Source organism: Carcharodon carcharias, chromosome 19 (assembly GCF_017639515.1).
Source record: "Carcharodon carcharias isolate sCarCar2 chromosome 19, sCarCar2.pri, whole genome shotgun sequence".
Lineage (NCBI taxonomy): Eukaryota > Metazoa > Chordata > Chondrichthyes > Lamniformes > Lamnidae > Carcharodon > Carcharodon carcharias.
In genome coordinates this window covers 37,465,020-37,487,493 of record NC_054485.1, presented here as the reverse complement: position 1 = coordinate 37,487,493, position 22,474 = coordinate 37,465,020, and the positions used below count along the sequence as shown (strand labels likewise).

Sequence of the window (22,474 nt, the reverse complement as noted above, 5' to 3'; positions counted from 1 at the left end):
TTCTGATGAAGGGTCATATGGACTCAAAACGTCAACTGTATCCCTCTCCGCAGATGCTGTCAGACCTGCTGAGATTTTCCAGGTATTTTTGTTTCTGCTCATGAAAACTCGCTTGACTTCTGCAACCATTCACAGGCCAATGGGAGTTGGAGCTGGACGGGGTGCACCTTCACACCTGTCCGCTAGGGGCAATAGAGCGGCACAGTGGATTCCGCCCCGGAGAAGAGCGCCTGAAGTTCCCGGATGCGGCCCCGCCCCCTCCCCTATTTCCCGGATGGAGCGGGCGGCAGTATCGCGGAGCTATCATGTGAAGGTGCAGCCGCCAGGCCGGAAATCACCCCTGAACCCTGACCCCGGAAGCAGTTGCCGTGTCCTCCTGGTGAGCCGCTCACGAGGGGGGGTGAGGATGGCGGCGGCTTTTCGCAAGGCGCAGAAATCGATGCAGCGGAGCCACCGGGAGCGGAGTCAGGTGAGTGCGGGGTCCTGGCTGGGCAGGGGGAGGGACTGGGACTCTGGCTGGCCTCACTTTAAAGGGAATGATGGCGACTGAGAATAAATTGCGGTGAAGAAATTCCGATTCTAATCAGCATCTGTCACAGGTTGGCTGCTGGGTCCAGATGTGGACATTTTAGTGAATGTTCAACTTCCAACCGGGAATTGGACATTTACTTTTAAAAGGGGAAAAATTATCCACGTCAGTAGGGAAAGAGAGAGGCGGTCGGATTAATTGGATGGCTTTCGAAGAGCCAGCATGCACAAGAGGGGCTGAACGGCCACCTGTGTTGTGTGACTGTAGAGATGTGAAGGGCCTGATGTGACAGAGTGAAGCATCCAGCCTTTGTCTCACACGGGACAAAACTGGTTAGGGTATAGACTAAAACTCCTCCTCTACCCCAGTAATGTACTTCAATAACCTCAATTCATCTGTTTAATTCTGTTTGTTGTATGGTTCAGCCTCCCAGTTACAACCTGGAGTGCAGTTTGCTGCCCAAATAAAAGCAACAGTAATAACACTTCAAAAATAGTCAGTGGCCACATAACTTTCACACCTCCCGAAGACCAGGATTGTATAGAGAGAAATGAAAGGACTTGCATTTGTATAGCGTCCTTCATGACCACTGAGCACCCCAAAGTGTTTCTCACAGCTAATTAGGTACTTTAGAAATGTGGGGGACAGGACTCAGTCAATATGTACACAGCAAGGTGCCTCAGACAGCAGTAAAGAAAATGACCAGTCTGTTCAATGGATATTAGTGGTGATAAATAAGGACCAGGAAAACTCTCATCTTTGAATAATCCTTGGTACCTTTTACATTGACCTGATTTGGAGAATTGCTTTCATATCTCATACAAAGGTTGGAATCTACAATAATGCAGTATTCCATCAACACTACACTTGTCAGGATTCTGTGCTCAGGCTCAGTTTTGGCAGGAGTACAAAACTCGCAGCAGCAGATTGACTGTGACACACCCCCAATTTTCTGTCCTGCTAACTTCAAAGGAAAGACAGACCGGGTGAGTTGTGGAACGGGCAGCCTGATCCACAACTGCCTGTTTTGTACCCCTGCTGAAGTTGAGTTTTACCCTTACCGCTACCTGAGGTAGAATAAATCACTTTTCCTTCTGTACCATGTAGTTGGAGGCTGAATGAACTTCTGAGCAAGACATATGATGACAGCTGATGCTGTGTTAGCCTCTAACCAAAACAGGGATATGATATTCTTGACTACAATACAAAACTGATGTGTTATTTTGCTTTTATACAATAATGGATGGAGTGAAACTTGACAGACTGTAGAGAAACGACCTTTCCAGAGAGTCTGTGTGATGTCATTGGATCTTAATTGCAGCTCAGTAGTAGAATTGAAGTCTTCCTGCTGCCCACTATAAGGGCCCTAAGTGGCATTAATTTGACAAGTCTCAACCCAGCTCTTATGAAGTGAGCCACAATACAGAATTTTGTGACAGTAATAGCCCATTCAGCTCCTCAGGCTTGCTTCTCCATTCAGTTAGATCATGGCTGATCTGTATTTTGAGTCCATCTGCCCAAAGTCTCCATATCCTTGCCCAACAAAAATCTGTCAATCTCCGTTTTGAACTTTCATATTGACTGAGCCTCAATGGCTTTTTGGGGGAGTGAGCTGCAGATTTCCATTACCTTTTCTGTGACAAAGTGCTTGCTGGCATCATCTCTGAACACCCTAACTCTAGTTTTAAGGTTCTACCACATTTTATTGACCTCCCCCACTCGAGGAATTATGTTTCTCTTCACCTACCCTATCAATTTCTTCAATCATTTTAAACACATCAGTTAGATAACCCCTAATCTTCTATAACTGCTTAGCAACATGTAGACTAGAAGGAAGGGCAGTGTGATAAATGCAAATGTTAAAAGAGCTGTTTTTCTAAGCTTGGTATTGAAGTAAAGTAGAAATAAGTTGGAGTAAAGTAGAAATAATTTTGTGAACCTGTATTATACAGTACTGTATCTGTGATTAGAAAGCTGGCTGTAACATATAAATTGATTGCTCCCTTCTTTTGAGTGGTATGTCCTGTGGGTGTGACATCAGGACGTTATGTTTCAAGTTAAACTTGCTCGTGCCCCAATTTTGTTGGATGCCTATTTACCCCTAAATTTCCTGCCAATCTCATTAGTGTGCAATGGAGCCTCAATGTTGGTTTAAAGAAGCAGAGAGCAGCATATCACTGGGTCAAAAATCTGGAACTCGCTTACTAACTAACAGCACTCTAGGTGTACCTACGCCACGTATACCACATGGTTCAAGGGGGCGATTCACCATCACCCTCTCAGGTATTTCGGGGTGAGCAATAAATGCTGGCCTTGCTAGCGATGCTGACATCCTATGAACAACTTTAAAAGCATAAACAACTGGGGCTTGAGGAAAGCATCAAGCTCTCGCCATATTTACAGAAATGTTTGAAAATTGAAGTTTTAAACCACCTCACAATCAATCATGCACATTAGGCACAACCAGTTTAAAAATCTGCAATCATGGAAGCTTTTCAGTCTTTGTGATGTCTCGTACTGCTACAATGAAAAAAAGTTTAAAGAAAGAATTCAATGCAATATCAGAGAGGAGAAATTATTTTTAAGATTTTTAATCATACTAATCTACCTCCCTCTAAACTTGCAGCAGCACTAACATTGTCATCAGACCTGCCGACAAGGGTGGTGCTGTTGTCGCTTTACAGATTGGCTTTTAGCTTGCATAGTCTAAATACCAACTCACTGATGCCTCATTGTTCCTGGACCACGATCCCACCACTGAACATCAAGCTATGTTTTCCAAGACTGTCACTGACTTCATCTCTTTTGGAGATTCTTCCCTCCATTGCCTCCAAGCTCAATCTCTCGACCCCAGTTCTACCTTCTTCCTAAGATCCACAAACAATACTGCCCTGTAGACCCATTGCCCCGCAGAACTGGTTTCTTCCTATCTCAGATAAATTTTTCTCCCCTTTTCCAGTCTTTTACCACACACCACCACTCTTACTATGCCTTCTGCTACTTCACTTTCAGGCCCTTACTGACTCCTTTTCACCGTGGACCTCCAATCCCTATACACTTCCATCCTCTGTGATGATGGTCTGAGGGCTCGGAGTTTCTTCCTTGAACTGAGATCAAATTGGTCTCCATCTGCCAACAGCCTCCTCTTCCTGGCTGAACTTATTCTCATATTAAACAACAACTCCTTTGATTCCGCTCACCTCCAATAAAAGATGATGCTATCCACCCTAGTTATGCCTGCCTTTTTAAAGGGATTTGTGGAATGTCCCTTGTTCCAATCTGTCTTGGGTCACCTTGCTAACCTCTTTTTCCAGTTTATACGGCGAGAGCTTGATGCTTTCCTCAATTGGTTCCATTTCCTGCTCTTGCCCTGAACTGGAATATTTAATCAATTTTGTTTTCAGTTTGCATCCTTCCTCCTCTCATTTTCACGTGGTCCATCTCTGACCCTTCTCTCCCCCCCTTGACTTTACTGTCTGTATCTCTGGGATAGGCTATTGACCAATGTCTACTGTAATTCTAATAAGGGGAGCCTTGACTACATTTCCTCCAATTCCACTTCCTGTTAGGACTCCTTCTATTCTCCGAGTTTCTCCATCCCAATTGCATTAGATGTAATGATGCTATCTTGCAGAGAAAAGCTTTGAATATGTCTTTTTCTTAAACAGGATTCTCCTTCATTGTGGTTGGCAGGACCCTCAACCATGTTTTTTTTATTTCCTGCACTTCTGCTCTCACCCCTTGACCCTCTCTCTCAGGACCAAGATAGGATTCCCCTTATCCTCAGGCTCCACATTCAATAGATCATCCTCAGTCATTTCTGCCACCTTTAGTGTGATGCCACTATCAAACACATCATCTTTATCTCTCCCCCACTTTCCATATTCTGAAGGGACCATTCCCTCAGCGACACCCTGGCCCCTGCCTCAATTACCTCCCATAGCCTGTCCCTTTCCCATGCACTTTCTGTGCAAGCGCAGGAGATGCAACACCTCTTTTCCCTCATACCTCCCAAGGCCCCAGAACTACTTCCAGGTGAAACAGCAGTGTACTTCTTTGTTTAGTTTACTGTATTTGATGCTCACAATGCTCCCTACATGGGGGAGACGAGATGCAGATTAGGTGATCGCTTTGTGGAGCAACTCTGTTCATCTTGCAAGTGTGACCCTGAGCATCCAGCTGCCTTGACATTTTAATTCTCTGTCCCACTCCCACCCTCAGCTCTCTCCTTGACACCTGCAGTATTCCAATGAAGCTCAATGTAACAGTGAGGAATAGCACCTCATCTTCCAATTAGGCACTTTGCAGCCTTTCAGAATTTAATAATTTCAGATTGTAAACTTTTTCCCCTGCTGTCACCACCCCACCCAACCACATTGCATTGTTGTAGTTATTGGTAATTTCATTGTTCCCCTTTCCTCTCCTCCTATTTACAAGTAAAGAAACTGGGAGATGTATTATTACCATCTCCTTTTGCTTTGCACTACCATCCCTTTTTGTTATTTAATTTCTCCTGCCTTCCAGCTTTTTGCAGATCTTTGTTTTTCTTTCCTGACCTCACTTTTGCTGCCTCAGTGCTTGCTTTTCTCCAGCTCCAGCTTTTAGTAGTCCTGATTAAAGGCCGTCAACCTGAAACGTTGACCGTTTCTCTGTCTACAGGCGCTGCCTGGCCTAAGTATTTTCAGCATTTTCTTCTTTCATTTCACATCTCCAACATCTCCAAGTATTTTGCTTGTAACTATTTTTAAATTGCTTTTTAAAATAAAATTGCTATAAAGCAACGTGTCTTTTTCTGCTGCGCCTAAAATTCTGGGCATAATTCTGCACCCAATTACAACTAGCATAAATGCAGGAAATTCATATGGATGGCTCTTTAGTCCGGGGTGGAGTCATCGTAATGAGCTGACATGCATGGTGTAATAGCTTGCGTGACACACTTCTACCTGAATTTCCTTGACCTTTTATGCTGGGTAATTGCTTTACACCCCAGTTGCATGTTTGTTTGGGCACAGTTACACAGGAAATTCCCACTGCCATGTGGCAGATTCCAGATGTTAAAAGAAATTTGTCACTGTCCTGAAATTCATGAGCAATCTGGATATTTGGCTCATTAAATTCTGACCTGAGTCTATTCTTTCTTAACTGTTAGACTTTGGATTTAAGGATACACAGCTCCATCTTAATGGCAGACTATTACCTAGTGCATTAAACGATATAACACGAAAACCCTTATATAGAACAATGGATCCTCCTAATTAATATGATCAGTGCTATGGGATATTTGCATTTAAAAATAAATTGTCTTTCAAAATTTTATTAAACAGAATTCTAACAGTGGTGTCTTTCAGTGACATTATTCTTTTTACCAATTGTGCACAGCCTGTATTTCGAAGACGTCTGGGTCTGTTGGAGAAGAAGAAAGATTACAAGCTCCGTGCACAGTGAGTGCTTCGTAAACCAGAAGCCTAAGGCTTGAATAAAAGTGGCACATCCTAATTGTACTTGTGTACAATACTCTGGATCTAGATTTACAGGATTTCAGATTTGAACATTTAGAAGTATTTGCCTATGGACTCTACCTGATGCAATTTTCTAGGATCTTGAGTAGCTCGAAGCGGGTATCATTAATGTTTTTAAAATGCATCCTGTTTGAGGTTTTTGAAAGAGATGAGGAAGCATTATTTTATTTCTATTCTATACATCTCAATTTTGAACTGTTAACTTACCAACAGAATATTGACTCAGATTAATATAGCCACTGTTTAAAATGTCCCCAAATTTGCCATATTTAAGCTAGCTTGGTGTCAGGCTGTAGGTTTAGTTATTTTTGTAATACCAAAAGTAAACCTGCTGACTTTCACATTTCAGGGATTACCATCGCAAAGTAAACACTCTAAAGGCATTACGCCAGAAGGCATTAGACAAAAATCCAGATGAATTCTACTTTCGAATGACCAGCACTAAACTCCAGGTAAGATTTTTTTCTAGGTTTATTTCCTGCTGGTGACCTGGCAAGGTATAGCTTTATAAATTACTGTGGACTAGATCCCCTGAGATTAAATGTATTACCCAAGAGAATTCCAAAGGTGTTTTCAGTTCTAGCCTGACATTTGTTTAGACGATCTGATTGGTACCAAGTCTTTGGAAAGAAACATTGGCCTGTAATAAGTTTCAAAGTAATGTTTCTTAATAACATATATATTAAAAGTTTTTGAACCATCGACCACACATGGTTCACAAAGTCATCTTGCACTACTAATGACGCATGGTAGAACTCTACCCCAGTTAAACAGTTCACTGAGATTCTTCAAAGTGAAGGCAACAAATTGTGCAAGCTATACTTGGCATTCTTTCTAAAACAAGCAGCATCTCATTCCTTCCAAACAAAATGAACATTCATGGCATCCCCTTCTATCTACACACTTAACCAGACTGAATATGTTTAATGCCATCTTCAGATTGTGTTTCTAGCCAATCATTATTACCCACATTAAATTAATTGTTTATATGTGGCATGCTGATTCCATAATCTTTGTTTAGAAAGAAATGACGTCCCTTGGTATAAATGAACAAAGATTAAATGGCTTCTTTCAACCCCTTTTCTTTGTATATGTAAGTGTTAACAGAGGGCAGTTTGAGGAAGATGGTGTTCATATACAAGTTAATATTTCCTCTTTTTTTGCCCTGGAATATCTGGAGCAGTTTATGCTGTACATCACCAAAGCAAATTTATATTATGTGCCCAAGTGAAAACTGCTTGACATCCTAGATACTGATGCAATCATTCACACTGCTGCCATGTCATAGTTATTGCATTGTTACGTTATTGCAGGCCAGTCCACTGCTAGAACTGTACATTATACAGTTCTCATCATGTATTATGGAGCGAATGCTCCTTGTTTGTGCTAGGACCTATTCTCTCTTATGAGTAAACATTTGATTAGCAAACACTAGTTGTGATCTATCAGTCTCTTTCACTCAGACATTGTAGCCTTCATAAAAGAATGTAGTTTGCAAATGGAGAAATAGCTTCCACCTTTAAGTGAAAACAATTTATGTTTAATCTCTGTTTCTAGCTATGTGATTTTATTTCACTAGAATGCATTATTATAAAATCTTTTTGCCTTTTAAGTCCTCGCTGTACCCACATTCAAATTGGTGAGTTAAGTTTGCTCACACTCGTATAGATGTTTTTCTCTTGGCCTGAAGAAATAATGACTATTCTCTATTTCTAAAACTGCACAAAGAAATATTCTCCTATGTTTTCTGTTTAGGATGGAGTTCACATCATCAAGCAGCCTAGAGAGGAAGTAACAGAGGAGCAGGAGAAGATCATGAGAACACAAGATATTAAATATGTAGAAATGATGCGGGTTGCAGAGTCAAAGGTGACTTCATTGTTATTGTTTTGACCCCTTGCTGCTAGTTTTCTAAGAATACCCCTCTTCAGTTTAATGAAATACACTGTTGGCGATGTATCATTAAAAATTGATTTCTTTGCAGCATTGTTCAACACAACTTTTATGATATTCCCAGTTATAGAATGTGCTACGCTTTCACCTCATTGATTTGAAGAAAAGAAAAAGCTATAAATTTTAAGACAATCTTTTTGTAACCTTGGCAGAAACATTTCTCTGATTAACTAACTAACTGCTTCCTCCCCAGTTCTACACCGTTTTCAGGGAATCTTTCTTTAATTGTAGTAGTGACAGTGACCACTTGGTGTCACTAACACATTTTCTATTGATATTCAAATTTTTCACTATGCTGAGGGGCACTTTGGCATTACAGAAGAAAAATGTATAAGTCTAGACACTCTTTAAAACTTGTATACACACCCATAGCTGCTGCTTTATAATTTGTTTATTTTCAGGTCAACATTACATTGCTGTGGTAAATTAGAGAGAAGAAAGGTTTATTAAATCTGCAGCAGGGCTGTTTGCAAGGAGAGATAGATAGTGTATTACAGAAGAAGCAAGCAAACAAACTTCATATTAGAAATATTGAGGACAACTGGTTATTGTTATAGGTTCCCATTCTGAGGGGTTTGGATTCTCTTGTATTTCTCTCTCTTCATACCAAGTCTTTGGGACTGGATTTTCACCCACGGACCTTTAAAAATGACAGACTGGATGTGTATGCAGAAGCCCCACCCCTATTTCCAACAGTACCATTGTTGCTGGAAAGTAAGGGGCGAGGCATTATTTACATAAGAGGGAAACTCGAACTCCGTGGGGCCATTTGAACTCTGAATTGAGTTTAGACAGACAACATCTTGTCTGTTATAAGGGCCTTAATCCACTGTGTGGGAGTCAAGAATTAATAGAGCAGACGTAAACGCTCTTGAAGGATGAATAAGTTCTGTATAACTGTTATGATCTGAAGTTTTTTAAATCTCCCTCTCTTTAAGCTGTAGAAAAAAAACTGGCTGACGTTGTCAGTGAAAACTGCTGGATTGCTTTGATTGACAGGCCAGCTGGTGTAACATTTGTTTGTGCAGTCTTTGCTGATATTTCCCTAAAGGCTATTATTATTTCATTCGTCACGATTGGCTGGCTGAGTTTCAAAACCTGCTGTTATCTCAGCGGGAGATTCTGAGTTCATGGTTTGACAATTTAAAGTATAAATCTTTAGCTGTTTTTGTTGGGTATGAATAGATGTTTTTATAAAAGATAACCACTTGAAATTTAAAAGATTTGAAAGGGCTTCATGATGGGTTTTCTTTTTAACAAGTGTGTAGATTGAGTGCTTTCTTAGATTTTTATAAGTTTTATTTTATTTAATCTCCACATGGCTCCTGAGGCCTGCCCATGATAGATACTGGGTGGATTGGCATGGAGGGTGTGAGGGTCCTTGGGAGGTGGGTGGGGAGCATGAATTGGCATTCGGAGAACAGAGATTGGCCTCCTAACAAGCTTATCTCAGTGCTCTCCCACCTTGACTTTCTGCGATCTGCATCCAGGGTCAGTGGGCCAGAATCCATCCAGTATCCATATCCCCAGAGCAAAAACTGTGTGATGGGGTCTTCTAAACTGAGGCGGGTCTACCGAGTCGGGAAACTTGCCTCGATAATGAAAATCTGGTCCATAATTAGAACATAAGAACTAGGAGCAGGAATAGGCAATTCAGCCCCTCGAGCCTGCCCCGCCACTCAATATGATCATGGCTGATCTCATTTCGGCCTCAACTCTAATTTCCTGCCCTCTCCCCATAATGTTTCAACCCATTACTAATTATAACCTGTCTATCTCCTCAAATTTATTCAGCGTCCCAGAATCACGACCCTTTGAGAAAAGTAATTTCTCCTCATCTCTGATTTAAATCTACCATCCCTTACCCTAAAACTATGGCCTCTCGTTCTAGAATGCCCCACAAGGGGAAACATCTGCTCCAAGACTACTTTGTCTATCCCCTTTAGCATCTTATACACCTCCAATTAGACCTCCTCTCATCCTTCTGAATCATAACGAGTATAAACCTAAACTGCTCAATCTTTCCTCATAAGACAAACCCCGTATCTCTGAAATCAATCTAGTCAACCTCCTCTGAAATGCCTCCAACGCAACTACATCCTTCCTCAAGTAAGGGGACCAAAACTGTGCACAGTACTCCAGGTACGGCTTCACCAATGCCTTGTACAGTTGCAACAGCACTTCCCTATTTTTGTACTCTATTCCTTCAGCAATAAATGCCAAAATTTGATTTGCCTTCCTTATTACCTGCTGTATCTGCACACTAGCTTTCAGTGATTCATGCACGAGGACACCCAGATCCTTCTGCATTCTGAAGTTTTTCTCCATTTAAATAATAAGTCACCTTTTTATTCTTCTGACCAAAATGGATAGCCTCGCACTTATCCATGTTAAACTCCATCTGCCAAATTTTGGCCCATTCACCTAACCTGGCCATATCCATTTGTAAATTTCTTATTTCTTCATTGCAACTTACTTTCCCACCTATCTTGGCGTCATCTGCAAATTTAGCTATAGTCCCTTATATCCCTGAATCCAAGTCATTAATATAGATTGTAAATAGTTGGGACCCAAGGACCGAACCCTGTGGCACCCCACAAGTTACAGCTTGCCATCCAGAAAAAGACCCATTTATCCTGACTCTCTGCTTTCTGTTGGTTAGCCAATCCTCTACCCAATCTAATAGATAACTCAGTGTGATCTTAGCTTGTGTATTAATCTTTTGTGTGGCATCTTATCAAAGGCCTTCTGGAAGTCCAGATATACTACATTTGCAGGATCCCCGTTATCCACTTTCTTTGTCACATCTTCAAAGAACTCTAGCAAGTTAGTCAAACATGATTTACTCTTCATAAAATCATGCTGATTCTGATGGATTGCATTTTGACTTTCCAAATGCCCCATTATTACTTCCTTAATAATGGATTCCAACAATTTCCCAGTGTCAGATGTTTAACTAACTGGTCTATAATTTCCTACTTTCTGCCGCCCCTTTTGAATAAGGGCATTATATTAGCAGTTTTTCAATCCAATGGAACCTTTCCAGAATCCAGGGAATTTTGGAATATTATAGCCAATGCATCCACTATCTCTGCTGCTACTCCCTTTAAGACCCTGGGATGTAGGCCATCAGGTCCTGGGGACTTGTCACCCTTTAATCTCAATAATTTGCTCAGTACTTTTTCTTTAGTGATGGTGATTGTTCTAAGTTCCTCCTTCTCTATACCTTCTGCACTACCTGTTACTATTGAGGTGGTACTAGTGTCCTCCACCGTGAAAATAGACAAAATATTGATTAAGCATCTCTGCCATTTCTGCGTTCCCCACTATTAACTCCCCAGTCTCATCCTCCAAGGGACCAGCATTCACTTTAGCTACTCTCTTTTATATACTCATGGAAGCTTTTGCTATCAATTTTTACATTTTGCATTAGTTTTCTTTCATAATTTACCTTTGCTCTTTTAATTATTTTTTTAATAACCCTTTGTTGATCTTTAAAAGTTTCCCAATCTTCCAGCCTGCCACTGACCTTTGCAATTTGGTATGCCTTAGTTTTTGCCTTTTATGTTATCTTTAACTTCCTTGCTTAGCCATGGATGCTTTTTCCCCCTCTTACCAGCTTTCTTCCTCTTTGGAATGTATTTTACTTGGGAGGAATTGAATAGCTCCTTAAATATCTGCCACTGTTTATCAACTGTCCTACCTTGTAGTCTTGCTGCCACTAGGGCCAAATCTGCCCTCATGCCTATGTAGTTACCTTTGCTTAACTCCAGAACACTATTGTGGGACTCAAGTTTCTCGCTCTCAAACTGAACTTGAAATGCTAGCGTGCTATGATCACTCTTCCCTCGAGGATCCTTTACTATTACATCAATAATTAATCCCATCTCATTACACAAAACCAAATCCAGAATAGTCTGCTCCCTGGTTGGTTCCAGAACATATTGCTCCAAAAAATGATCTCTAACACACTCTATGAGCTCTCCTTCGAGATGAGGAGGAATCTCTTCTCAAAGTGGGTCTTTAGTGTTTATTCTCATCCCCAGTGCACAGTGGATGTTAGGTCATTGAATATACTCAAGGTTAGTAAGACAGATTTTTGATTGATGAGGAAGTCGAGGGTTATGGCAGGCAGATAAGAAAATGGAAGTAAGACCATAATCAGATTTTATTGAATGACAGAACAGTTTGAGCCTGAATGGCCTACTCTTTCTTATTTTCTTTGGTCATCACGCCACCCCAAATGACCTACATTTGAACCCTATTCCTCAATACATTACATTTAAAATTCTCTTTCCTTATCTTCAAATACATTCATAGTCTAATGTTACCCTAAATCTATAATAATCTCCAGCTTTGTATTCCCTCCTGCACTTGTCATCCTCCTGTTCTGGGCTTTAATACAGTGTTCCCTTTGCCCCATCAGTGGTCAGAAGTGGGGATGTCTGCTGATGAGTGTGCAATGTTCAGCAGTATTCGCAACTCCTCAGATACTGAAGCAGTCCATGTCCAAATGTAGCAACACCTGGACAACATCCAGGCTTGGGCTGACAAGTGGCAAGTAACATTCTTGCCACACGAGTATCAGACAATGACCATCTCCAACAGGAGAGAATCCAGCCATTGCCCCTTGATGTTCAATGGCATTACCATCACTGAATCCACCGCTACCAACATCCTGGGGGGGTTCCCACTGGCCAGAAACTGAACTGGACTGTGGCTGCAAGAACAGGTCAGAGGCTAGCAATAGTGCGACGATTTTCCCTCCAAGTCACTTAGCGTCCTGACTTGGAAATATATCACTGTTCTTTCACTGTCGCTGGGTCAAAATCCTGGAACTTCCTCGCTAACAGCACTGTGGGTGTACCGACACCACATGAACTGCAGCGGTTCAAGAAGGCAGTTCACCACCACTTTCTCAAGGGCAACTAGGGATGGGCAATAAATGTTAGCCCAACCAGCGAAGCCCACATCCTGTGAATGAATAAAAAAAAACATCAGCAGTAGCGATTTCACTTTGTCTTAGCCTTACTCTCTGGAATTCATTACATAAACCACATCACCTTTTCACTTCACTGTTTCCCTTTAAACATCTCAAAACCCATCTTTGTGACTAATCTTTTAGGCACTTATCCTAACTCTTCCATGATGGTTTGGTTTCTTCTCCTTTTAATTAAAAAAAACACCTGATTTGGGACATTTTCTATATACATGGTGCTATATGAATGCATTTTGCTTTCTAGCACAGGTCCGCAACACTAAAGGCATCACACTTCGAAGTGTCAAAAGTATACTAAGAGAACAAAAGGCAATCATTTCATGCTGACTTCCTCTGGCCTGTAGCTCAGAAAATTTCAAACTCTGGCCAAAATGCAAATGTGTCTCACCGACAGTAATTAACCCAAAATGGACCCCAGGATTTTTGGTAATTGGGTTTTACAGTTTGAGGCAGGTAAAAGACATCTGCACATTAATAACTTTCATGGCATCACATGCATTTTCACATATTTAATAATAGCATTTGTTCTGGAAAAGTAAATAGCGGGAATATTGAGCCTGCTGTGAAATCTCATGTGCACCGATTTGACAATGCGAATTTCTGCTATATTTGCAGAAAATTGAGCGACTCAAGTCTGAACTCCATCTCTTAGAAGCTGACGGAAAACCTCCCAATAAGCACGTCTTCTTCTGCGAATCCAAAAAGGAAGGTGCTGTATCAAGTTACATAACCTGTGACCTGTGTATGAATTTTCAGCTTGGTTCTTACAGAATTTGTTAATGAAGATTTAACTTGTTATAGAAGGGCAGACTATTTAATTGTACAGGTGCATTTCTTTGGATCATTTCCATATTCTGAGATACATGGTCATACATTTGATTTAACTTCAACTATTTCCTTTGTAAAAAAAAAAGTTCTCACCATTTACCCCCTGCCCCGAAGGGCAAGGTTCCATTTCCAGGTTTGGTTCCATGTATGCTGATTGCTGTGTGATATGTTGCACAAATGAGCATTTTTCTTTATGGGGCGGGCTCATCATGATCAATCCCAAGGATAACTTCACTTCATGGCCACATGTGTGTGCAATCCCAACAGGATGTGCTCAGGACTGATAAAGTATAAACCTTGGCTGCTTTCTTTTCCATTCTTTAACCCTGTGGCACTGAGGCCACCTGAGATCACTTGAGTCAGCGCAGCCCAGAGACTGAACCCAGATCTCCCTGCAATGATTGGCCCAGGTACTTGCTGGATAACCTTGCTGAGTCATGTTGAGAACATTCCTGTTGGGACTACAGTATTTCTGCATTTAAAAAAGACCAAAAACGTTAAATTGCAGAAAAATAGTGGATTGAGAAGTATTCTGTACAAGTATCCGAATTCTGCTTTGGAATGCTAAAAATAATAAGGCTTTATATGAAAGGAGATTTTACTTTGAAAGCTGAAAATGCCTTTCATCGCTCAAAGAATTGGTCCTTGAGCACAGTAGATCAGTTCAGCTGTGAGTGGCTAATTTGCAAGCCCTAGCTGACAACATCAGGAAGGAGGTGACTGGTAGTTATGGAAACCAGGCATAACACAGTTAATAAGGAGTGTTGGTCTGAAGATGAAGTAGAGGATTATTTGTTGGAACAGTATGAGGAACTTTTCTCTGTTTCTGCCCCTTACTGTATCTGCCCTGGAAGAGTCACGACGACAAAATATAAAATAGATAAATGCTCCATTGTCCAGTTGTGTTGTCACTTGTCTCTGGAAGGTCAATATTTGAAAATATTGGTAGAAGGAAGGAATATTGTATTTTAACTTATTTTTCCAGGCTTCAGGAGTTACTTTAGTTGCTATCACAGGTGATTGCAGTATCTGTTAAATACAACATAAAACACATGGCAACATATACAATTTATTACCCAGCATTTAATTATGTGCTAATTTTGAGTTCCTCACACACTTCTATGGAAATGGCAAAGCACTCCAGTTCTGCTACTAAACCTTCAACGGACCAACATAATTTATCAACTATCAGTAACTTCAGCTAAAAGCTGGCACATAAAAACAAAGTTATCACTACCTTCGTGCCCCTGAAAGAATGATCTGTGTGTTCTAGTTGCCCCTCTATATTTGTGTACCCTGTTTTCTGAAATTATAACATTGCTCAGCAGGAACACATTTCCACCCCCTCCCTAAATTCTTCTGTTTTCTGTTCCCTTTTCCTGAGGATATTGGTTCATGCTTTTCTATTGTTTCAAGTGTGGTCAAACCAGGGCTTTGTGTAGCTGTGGCAAAACTTCCTTCCCTTTATATTCTAGCCCTTTAGTTATAATGGCTGATGCTCCACTAGCCTTTTGGATTAATTTTGTACCTGGCTATGCCATTTTCTTGATGGTATATATGGACACCTAAATATCTTTGGGCTGCCACTATTCTCAGCTTCACACCATTTAAAAAAAGATTATTTTTTTTCAATTTTGGTCCAAAATGTGTGACCTCTAACAACCTATGCCACAGTTTTGTCCAGTCACATAATTTATCAATGTCTCTTTGTAATTTTGTGCTCCAGCATACACTATTTACAATATCCTCATCTTTGTATCATTGGCAAACTTGGATATATGGCTGTCTATTATATATGGCATAGATAACAAATATAATTAAGGCCCCAACACATTCTTGTGGGACACCACTTGCCATTTCCTTCTAAATTGAGCACATATCCATTATCCATATTTTCTGTCTTATAGTCCAACCAATCTCCTAACCTGGTCGATAATCTTAGTGGACCATCTTATCAATTGTCTTTTGGAAAGTTAGATAATCTACACCATAGGCTTTCTCCTCTACTACACTTGTTACTTTCTCAAAAAATTCGATAAGATTCATCAGACATAGTCTACCCTTTAGAAGTTCTTGTTGGCTTTTCAGTCGACTAAAATTTCTCGAAGTCATTTATCCTTCAGTATAAATTCCAGTAACTCCTCCCACAGTAGATGCTAAACTAGCAAATCCATAATTTCCTGGTTTTTGGTATCTCGCCTTTTAAGTAACAGAATTATGTTTACAGTTTTCTAATGTGTAGGGACAATTCCTGAATTAAGAGAGCTTTGGAAGATTTATGGCTAAAGTGCCTGCAGTTTCCTCTCCTATATCTTTAAAAACCCTGAGGGGTGCAGAATTTAATGTCCTCCCCCGAGGTGAGTTTGGTGGCAGAGGGGGCACTTAATCAGATGGGAGGGGTGGTATGTGAGGGCCCTGCTGCTTTCCCATCTCCACCCCAATTCTGCTGCTTTCCCACCTCCACCCCAATTAACTCTGTGGTGGGAAGACCTGTGATTGGCCAATTGAAGCCCTGAAGTGGGAAATTAAAGTCTGCTTAAGGGCCTCACTCATCCTGCCCCTAGGGAGCGCAACAGCTCAAAGACACTCAGTGCCTGACCGTGGGACCCAGCATCGGAAAGTGGTGCCTGTTGAGAGCCGCTCCCTGCTTTTGCTGCCATCCCAGGGAAGGCCCACCGCTGTCCAGTTGGCCTGAGTGGCACTTAATTCAGTGGGCCTTTCCTAAATGAGGTGACATGGGGCTTTCGCCAGCTCTCTAGTCAGTGGATGTGACCCTGTCACCTCTATTAAATACCTCTCCTGAAGTGGAAGCCATCAAGTCCTGGAGATTTGCCAGTCTTTAGTGTAATTTTTTTTCCTCAAGTTTTCTTGCTAGTGAGTTCCAGTCCTTGATTCATCATTAATCCCTGGAACCTCAGCTTTTTTATCATCTTCCTCTACTGTGAAGACAGATGCAAAGTAATTATTCAATAAGTCTGCTACCTTTTTTAAAGGCCCACATTACCCTTGACTACCCTTTTTCTTCTGACATAATACCCCTCTTTAACCAACTTTTTCAGTGCCCCCTTTCATTCCCCCCCAAAACAAGGCCAACTGCAGCATCCCACACTACTGAGCTAGTTGAGGTAATGAATTCAGCACTGATTATCATTCCTGGGGCCCTCTTTGGTCTGTCTGGCACCACATTATCCCTGACAGAGCTTTATATAATTGTATGATTACTGTTGTTTGCAAGGTGTATTGATGGAGTGGCATGCTTTGTTAATGTTCTGTCCTGATTAATGTTTGATAGCTTCATTATAATATTTGAAAAAACACTTTTAACTTTGTGCACAGTGGAGGAATTTGACTTGGCGAAGCGCCTCAATACTGCACCAGAACTAGTAGACCGAGTATATAACCGACCAACGATCGAAACCTTACAGAAGGAAAAAATTAAAGGAGTCACACACCCCCGGGCTCTCAAGGTAATAGAAATCATATTCAGATTAAAAAGTACTTAATATAAGAGCAATCACTCGAGCACACTAAAATGATGTTGGCATTTCAGAAAGCTGATTGGGCATTATCTTGGCATTTAGACAATCTGACAGTCATTTGAAACTTGTGACTGTTAATTTGCACAGGGTCATTGTTCTAGCTGTGAGAAACAGCATGGCCATGTTTGACAAGGCCACTGTGTGTGTTCAAAAATGCAGCATTGCAGCAATTGTTGGTGTTAATTCATTCTTGTAATCTCCGGATAGATTAAAGCATATTCTTTAAAGACAAAATGATTGCTATAATACTGTATTAACTGCAACAATTTTTTTTTGTAAAAATGCAAGGAAAACCAGCAATTAACTTATCCTGATCAGCCTAGAACTTTCTTTTCTTTTCTGCCCTTTTCCGGTTATTCACCTTTACAATGATTATCCCGTTTTTCCTCGCAATAATGTGTAATTTGCCCTTTCAGAAACTTGCTCGACAGAGGAAGCAACAATACGCCTTGCTGAAGCAGCACATTGAGAGAGAGAAGAAAATGTTCATCGTGGCCCAGAAAATACAGACCCGAAAAGACCTTATGGCAAGTATATAGAGCTCATAATTTTATAGAATTTGTGTTGTGGATTTTATAGATCTGTACACAACATTCACATGAAACAGTCATTATTCAGATAAAATGTTAAATGTCCAATTTGAGGCCAATTATACAAACGTGAGTTCCATGACAGCTCTCATAAGTTGTAGTCACCCTTAAAATTTTTGGACAGGTAAGGCCCTTCTTAAACTAAACCTAACACTTCCTTTCCTGGAATAGCTGCAGTAGAAAGAGCGAAATGAGAGCAAGCACTGGACAAAAAACAATGTGATCGAATACATTTAATGTCTGGGCACCTGAGCCCAATTATGGGTTAAGTCTACAATTTAACATAAATTACCTTCTGCTTGAAAGACCATAAGGAAGGCTGGTCATGTGTGGTAGGGCTGGGATGCCCAAACTTTTGCCTTGGCTATATAGATGCATCATGATGGCCTTGCTTAAAATTCAGCCCATGTTTCCATTAATTTACATACATCTCAGGTCACTGATATAAGTAGATCTTGGTGATTTAATATCAATGAGACCAGAACACTGAAAAATAACCCTTTCCAAATTTTCAGACCCACAAAATTCAGACAGGGCAACCCAGTGAATAATAAAAGCACAGATTTAGATGAGTTGCCTGTGCTTTCAGGACCCAATTTCCAGTGCTTGGGGATTGCAGGTTGGACACCCCCGAATGCTTTTCTGGAGTTACGTTTAAGACATCTTATTGGGAGCTTATTTTGCATCTATCTTTATCTGAGAGTCCTTATGTTGTTTGCCAAAGTGGAAAATGTTTCGTTTGCTGACATCAGCTTAATGACTGCAAAAAAGCTGAAAGGAGGAAAAGGGGGTTCTGTTGTAGAATTTATTTTAGGGTTCCAAAATAATCTATTGGGAAAATGTAACTTGCACCATCAGTGTAGGAAATCAGCCCATACTGGAATCTGGAACACATTTCTAAGCAGATTACATCTAGCTTTTATTTAAAATAAATACTATTTGTATACATAAATAAAAGTGATTGTGAGTGAATGGCATTGTAAGTGTGATTGTACATGTGTTTAAGCAGATGAATTGCCTGTGTTTAGTAACAATGACATTTTAGAGCCTTCAGTTTTCTTTGAGGGCACTGGTTAATTCATTTGTGTAAAATTTCTGTAGTATTTTAATATAGCCTTTAGGCAGAGAAAAATAAATCTGAGGTATTCCTTTTTAAAAGCCACAAATGCAGCTTATATGTGCTTTGTGAAATTGTATAAATAATAAAAATCAAACTTATACAATTCCAAATTCAAATGAATTCACTTACTGAATTTACTGTGTTCCATGCTTTGTATGTGTTGATGCAAATGTCTTTCATCATTTTTACCTAAATGGTCTTTTCACAGGACAAGACCCAGAAGGTGAAAGTAAAGAAAGAAACTGTGAACTCTCCGGCCATTTATAAATTCCAATCTCAGAGAAAACGCTGACATGTCTTCAATGGACAGTTAGAATATTGCATAATGAGCTACCCTTTTCATGAAGATTTTCTAGGAAGATTGGGTTTCAAGCCTCTGTCTTTTTGTGACATTTAAGATTTATTGGCTTGCTGTTGTCACTGTAACATTAAATGAATGGGAAAGAAACATTTATTTTGGGTGACATGCTTTCTGTTGACTGCTGTTAATCGGTCACCAGAAAGTAAAGCCCCCAACATTCGCATTGAGTTCAGATACAATTTAGAAGTATGGTATCAATCTCATACTTTCAAGAAAAATTCTGACGTTAACTGACAGAAACTCATCCTTTTAAAAAAAATTATTAACGGGTTTTCTGAAGATACTGTTTAGGGCGAAGTAAAGCACATGGCTATACGTTGTATGGCTATACGTTGTATGGCTATACGTTGTATGGCTATACGTTGTGTGTGTCCATTCACCGGCACAATTAAAAGTTTATTACAGTGTAACTCCATAACCTAGTAAAGAACCATAATAAAAAAGGGCTGCTTTGTGCTGACTTGCCTAATTTCATCCAGATCGAAGGTGGCTATAAATGGCCTCAGTCTCCTATATTAGGGGGAAAGAGGAAGAAAGCAGCTATTTCTGATTGATATTAGGGAGTGTCTAGTGATGACAGAATTAGGCTTGGCTGGTGGTTCCTTCTCCTGTCTTGTGGTAGGATTGCCTACCTACACTCACTGCAACCAGATGCACCACATCAACACTTTTTGAAGAGGGGCAAAAAATGGCAAAAGAAAACACTGCTCCTCTGGTGCCCTAAAGTTCAGTGACAAAAGTGACATTTGAAACCTGTAATTCCAAACATCCGGGCAAAAGAAAATTGACTGCAAATTCCTGATTCATATTGGGCATTTACTGTCCCGCCACTTTGTATAGTGTAAGTTCTGGTGCCAACATGTGAAAAGCGCAGCTATCATCTCAGGTTTTCTCACACATCAGTGTGCAATATAATGTTCTTGTTTTACTGCAAAGTGTCTTCTCTCATTTAACTGTACCAGGCTGAATCTCTGGAAGCAGCGTTGGAATTTTTGCCAGCTTTCAGGCAAGCCTTGTCGTCCCACCCAACATTCTAAATGGATTTGATTACCCAAGCAGTAACCCCACTGTCCCTTACCTGAGAAACACTGATTTATTATTCACCGTCATTGTGGAGCAGCTAGAGTCTTCATTAGAACCGAAGGAAGATCTGTTTTGTCTGCCTCGTCAGCATCACTGAACCTCATCCCCAGGAGGCTTGATACAAATTAATTAACCTAATTAAAAACACTGATTGCAGAGATGATTGGTGTGGTGCTGGCGGCAGTTGCATATAAGCTGTATGGGGCGGAACTGCAGCTAACTGATGTGTGACTGCCGCGACGATGTTGCAGAATTAAGCAAACCTCATTAAACCAGATTTAATTTTGCATAACTTGTTCATCTTTTATTTATAAATATAAAATATAAGCTCGTCAACATTATTTTCTACCTAACAATGCTAAGTAATCCATGGGTCGTTCCTATTCTGACATGATCCATTGTAGAGTGTGGTGCAAAAGTCATCACTTGTGATTTCTTCTCCAACTGAGCAAAATAAAATGTCGTTTTAATTCCTTAAATGCTGCTGTTTATGGTCTTCATGGAAATTTTGGATTGGAGTATTTTAAAGTCCATAGTTAAAGACGTAAAGCCCTTTTGTCCTTACTGACCTGCAGTTGCAGTAAGCTTAGAATAAACAGGTTAATGGATAGTTAGGGACTCATTATCTGTGAATACCAGACAGGAGTTTAGAGCTGTTATGTACACAAGTAGAACAGCCAATGAGGGACCACCCACACTTCAGTAATTCATCATTTAGCAGCTCTTTTGTGTAATCATTTTGATAAATGTGATGGTTTTACCAGGATGTAGTATATGAATTGATTATCATTGTAAGCAGACTACACAGGTAAGCAGGTGGTAATGGGTTTGCTATTTCAAAAATAGATGAATTATATTGAAAGATAAAAACAGCAGTTCATTCCAGACTAATATCCTAAAAACAGAATGCGAAAATTACAGCGATTTCTTTTTACAATTTTTACCTGAAAACGTGCTGAGACACAGGCATTACACTGAATGCCAACAGGCTATTCATCTCTAATCTCTGGATTCTGATCTGCCCCATTATTTTATGCCTGGTCAACCCAGGGAATGGTGGAATGTATCATTCTAATAGTTGTGCAAAACGTATTAATAGAAGAAAGATATTTGCAGAATCACAATGATGTCCTTGTGCATATTTATTGTCTACTTTCATTTACTAAATACAATTTCTTCCCAAACACAGCCTTTTTAATAAGTGCCTTCACACAAAGTAATTGAGAGTTTTTCATTCAGCCGATAAAACACCAAGGGATAAATGGGAGAACATGTTGAGTAAAGGGATTTAAGGATCCGGGCATATTTGCACCTGTGAGGTAACTTTAAGTGACTAATGTGCAATGAGAAACTGGTTATATAAGATGGAAAAAGGCTGGAATTTGTATAGCATCTTTTCATATTCTCAAGATAGCCCAAGTTGTTTTGCAGCTAACAGTTGAACACAAAAGCAAAATACTGTGAATGCTGGAAGTCTGAAATAAAAATAAAAAACACTGGAAGTGCTCAGAAGATTTGGGAGCGTCTGTGGAGAGAGAAGCAATTAACATTTCAGGGCTATGACCTTGCAGCAGAAAAGTCAAAGCTGAATGTTTAGGATAAAAGCAAAATACTGCGGATGCTGGAAACCTAAAATAAAAGCAGAAAATGCTGGACAAACTCAGCAGGTCTGACAGCGTCTGTGCAGAGAGAAACAGTTGACGTGAGCCTGTATGACCCCTCTTCAGTGCTAAAGAAAAGTAGAAATGTGATGAAATTGATATTGTTTAAGGTGGGGTGGCGCAGAAGAAGCTGGATAGAAGGCCAGTGATAGGTGGGGGCTAAGGAGAGATTGATAAAAAAATGTCATGGACAAAAAGACAAAGGAAGTGTTACTGATAGTGGTAATGGCTAAAGGAGGTGCTGATAATGGCATAAAGGTAAGAAAGAACATGTTAATAGCAGTACAAGGGT

The 22,474-nt window shown here is 40.3% G+C and overlaps 1 protein-coding gene across 1 annotated transcript; it reads left to right on the top strand.

The window, feature by feature from the left end:
- The first annotated feature begins 317 nt into the window (after positions 1 to 317).
- On the top strand, positions 318 to 21,000 carry utp11 (UTP11 small subunit processome component). The gene is made up of 8 exons (XM_041213273.1): positions 318 to 469; positions 5,909 to 5,970; positions 6,398 to 6,500; positions 7,804 to 7,917; positions 13,616 to 13,709; positions 17,165 to 17,295; positions 17,784 to 17,894; positions 19,286 to 21,000. The coding sequence occupies exons 1-8, from the start codon at positions 407 to 409 to the stop codon at positions 19,367 to 19,369; spliced, it is 762 nt and encodes a 253-aa protein (XP_041069207.1). The 5' UTR covers positions 318 to 406; the 3' UTR covers positions 19,370 to 21,000.
- Positions 21,001 to 22,474: the final 1,474 nt, after the last annotated feature.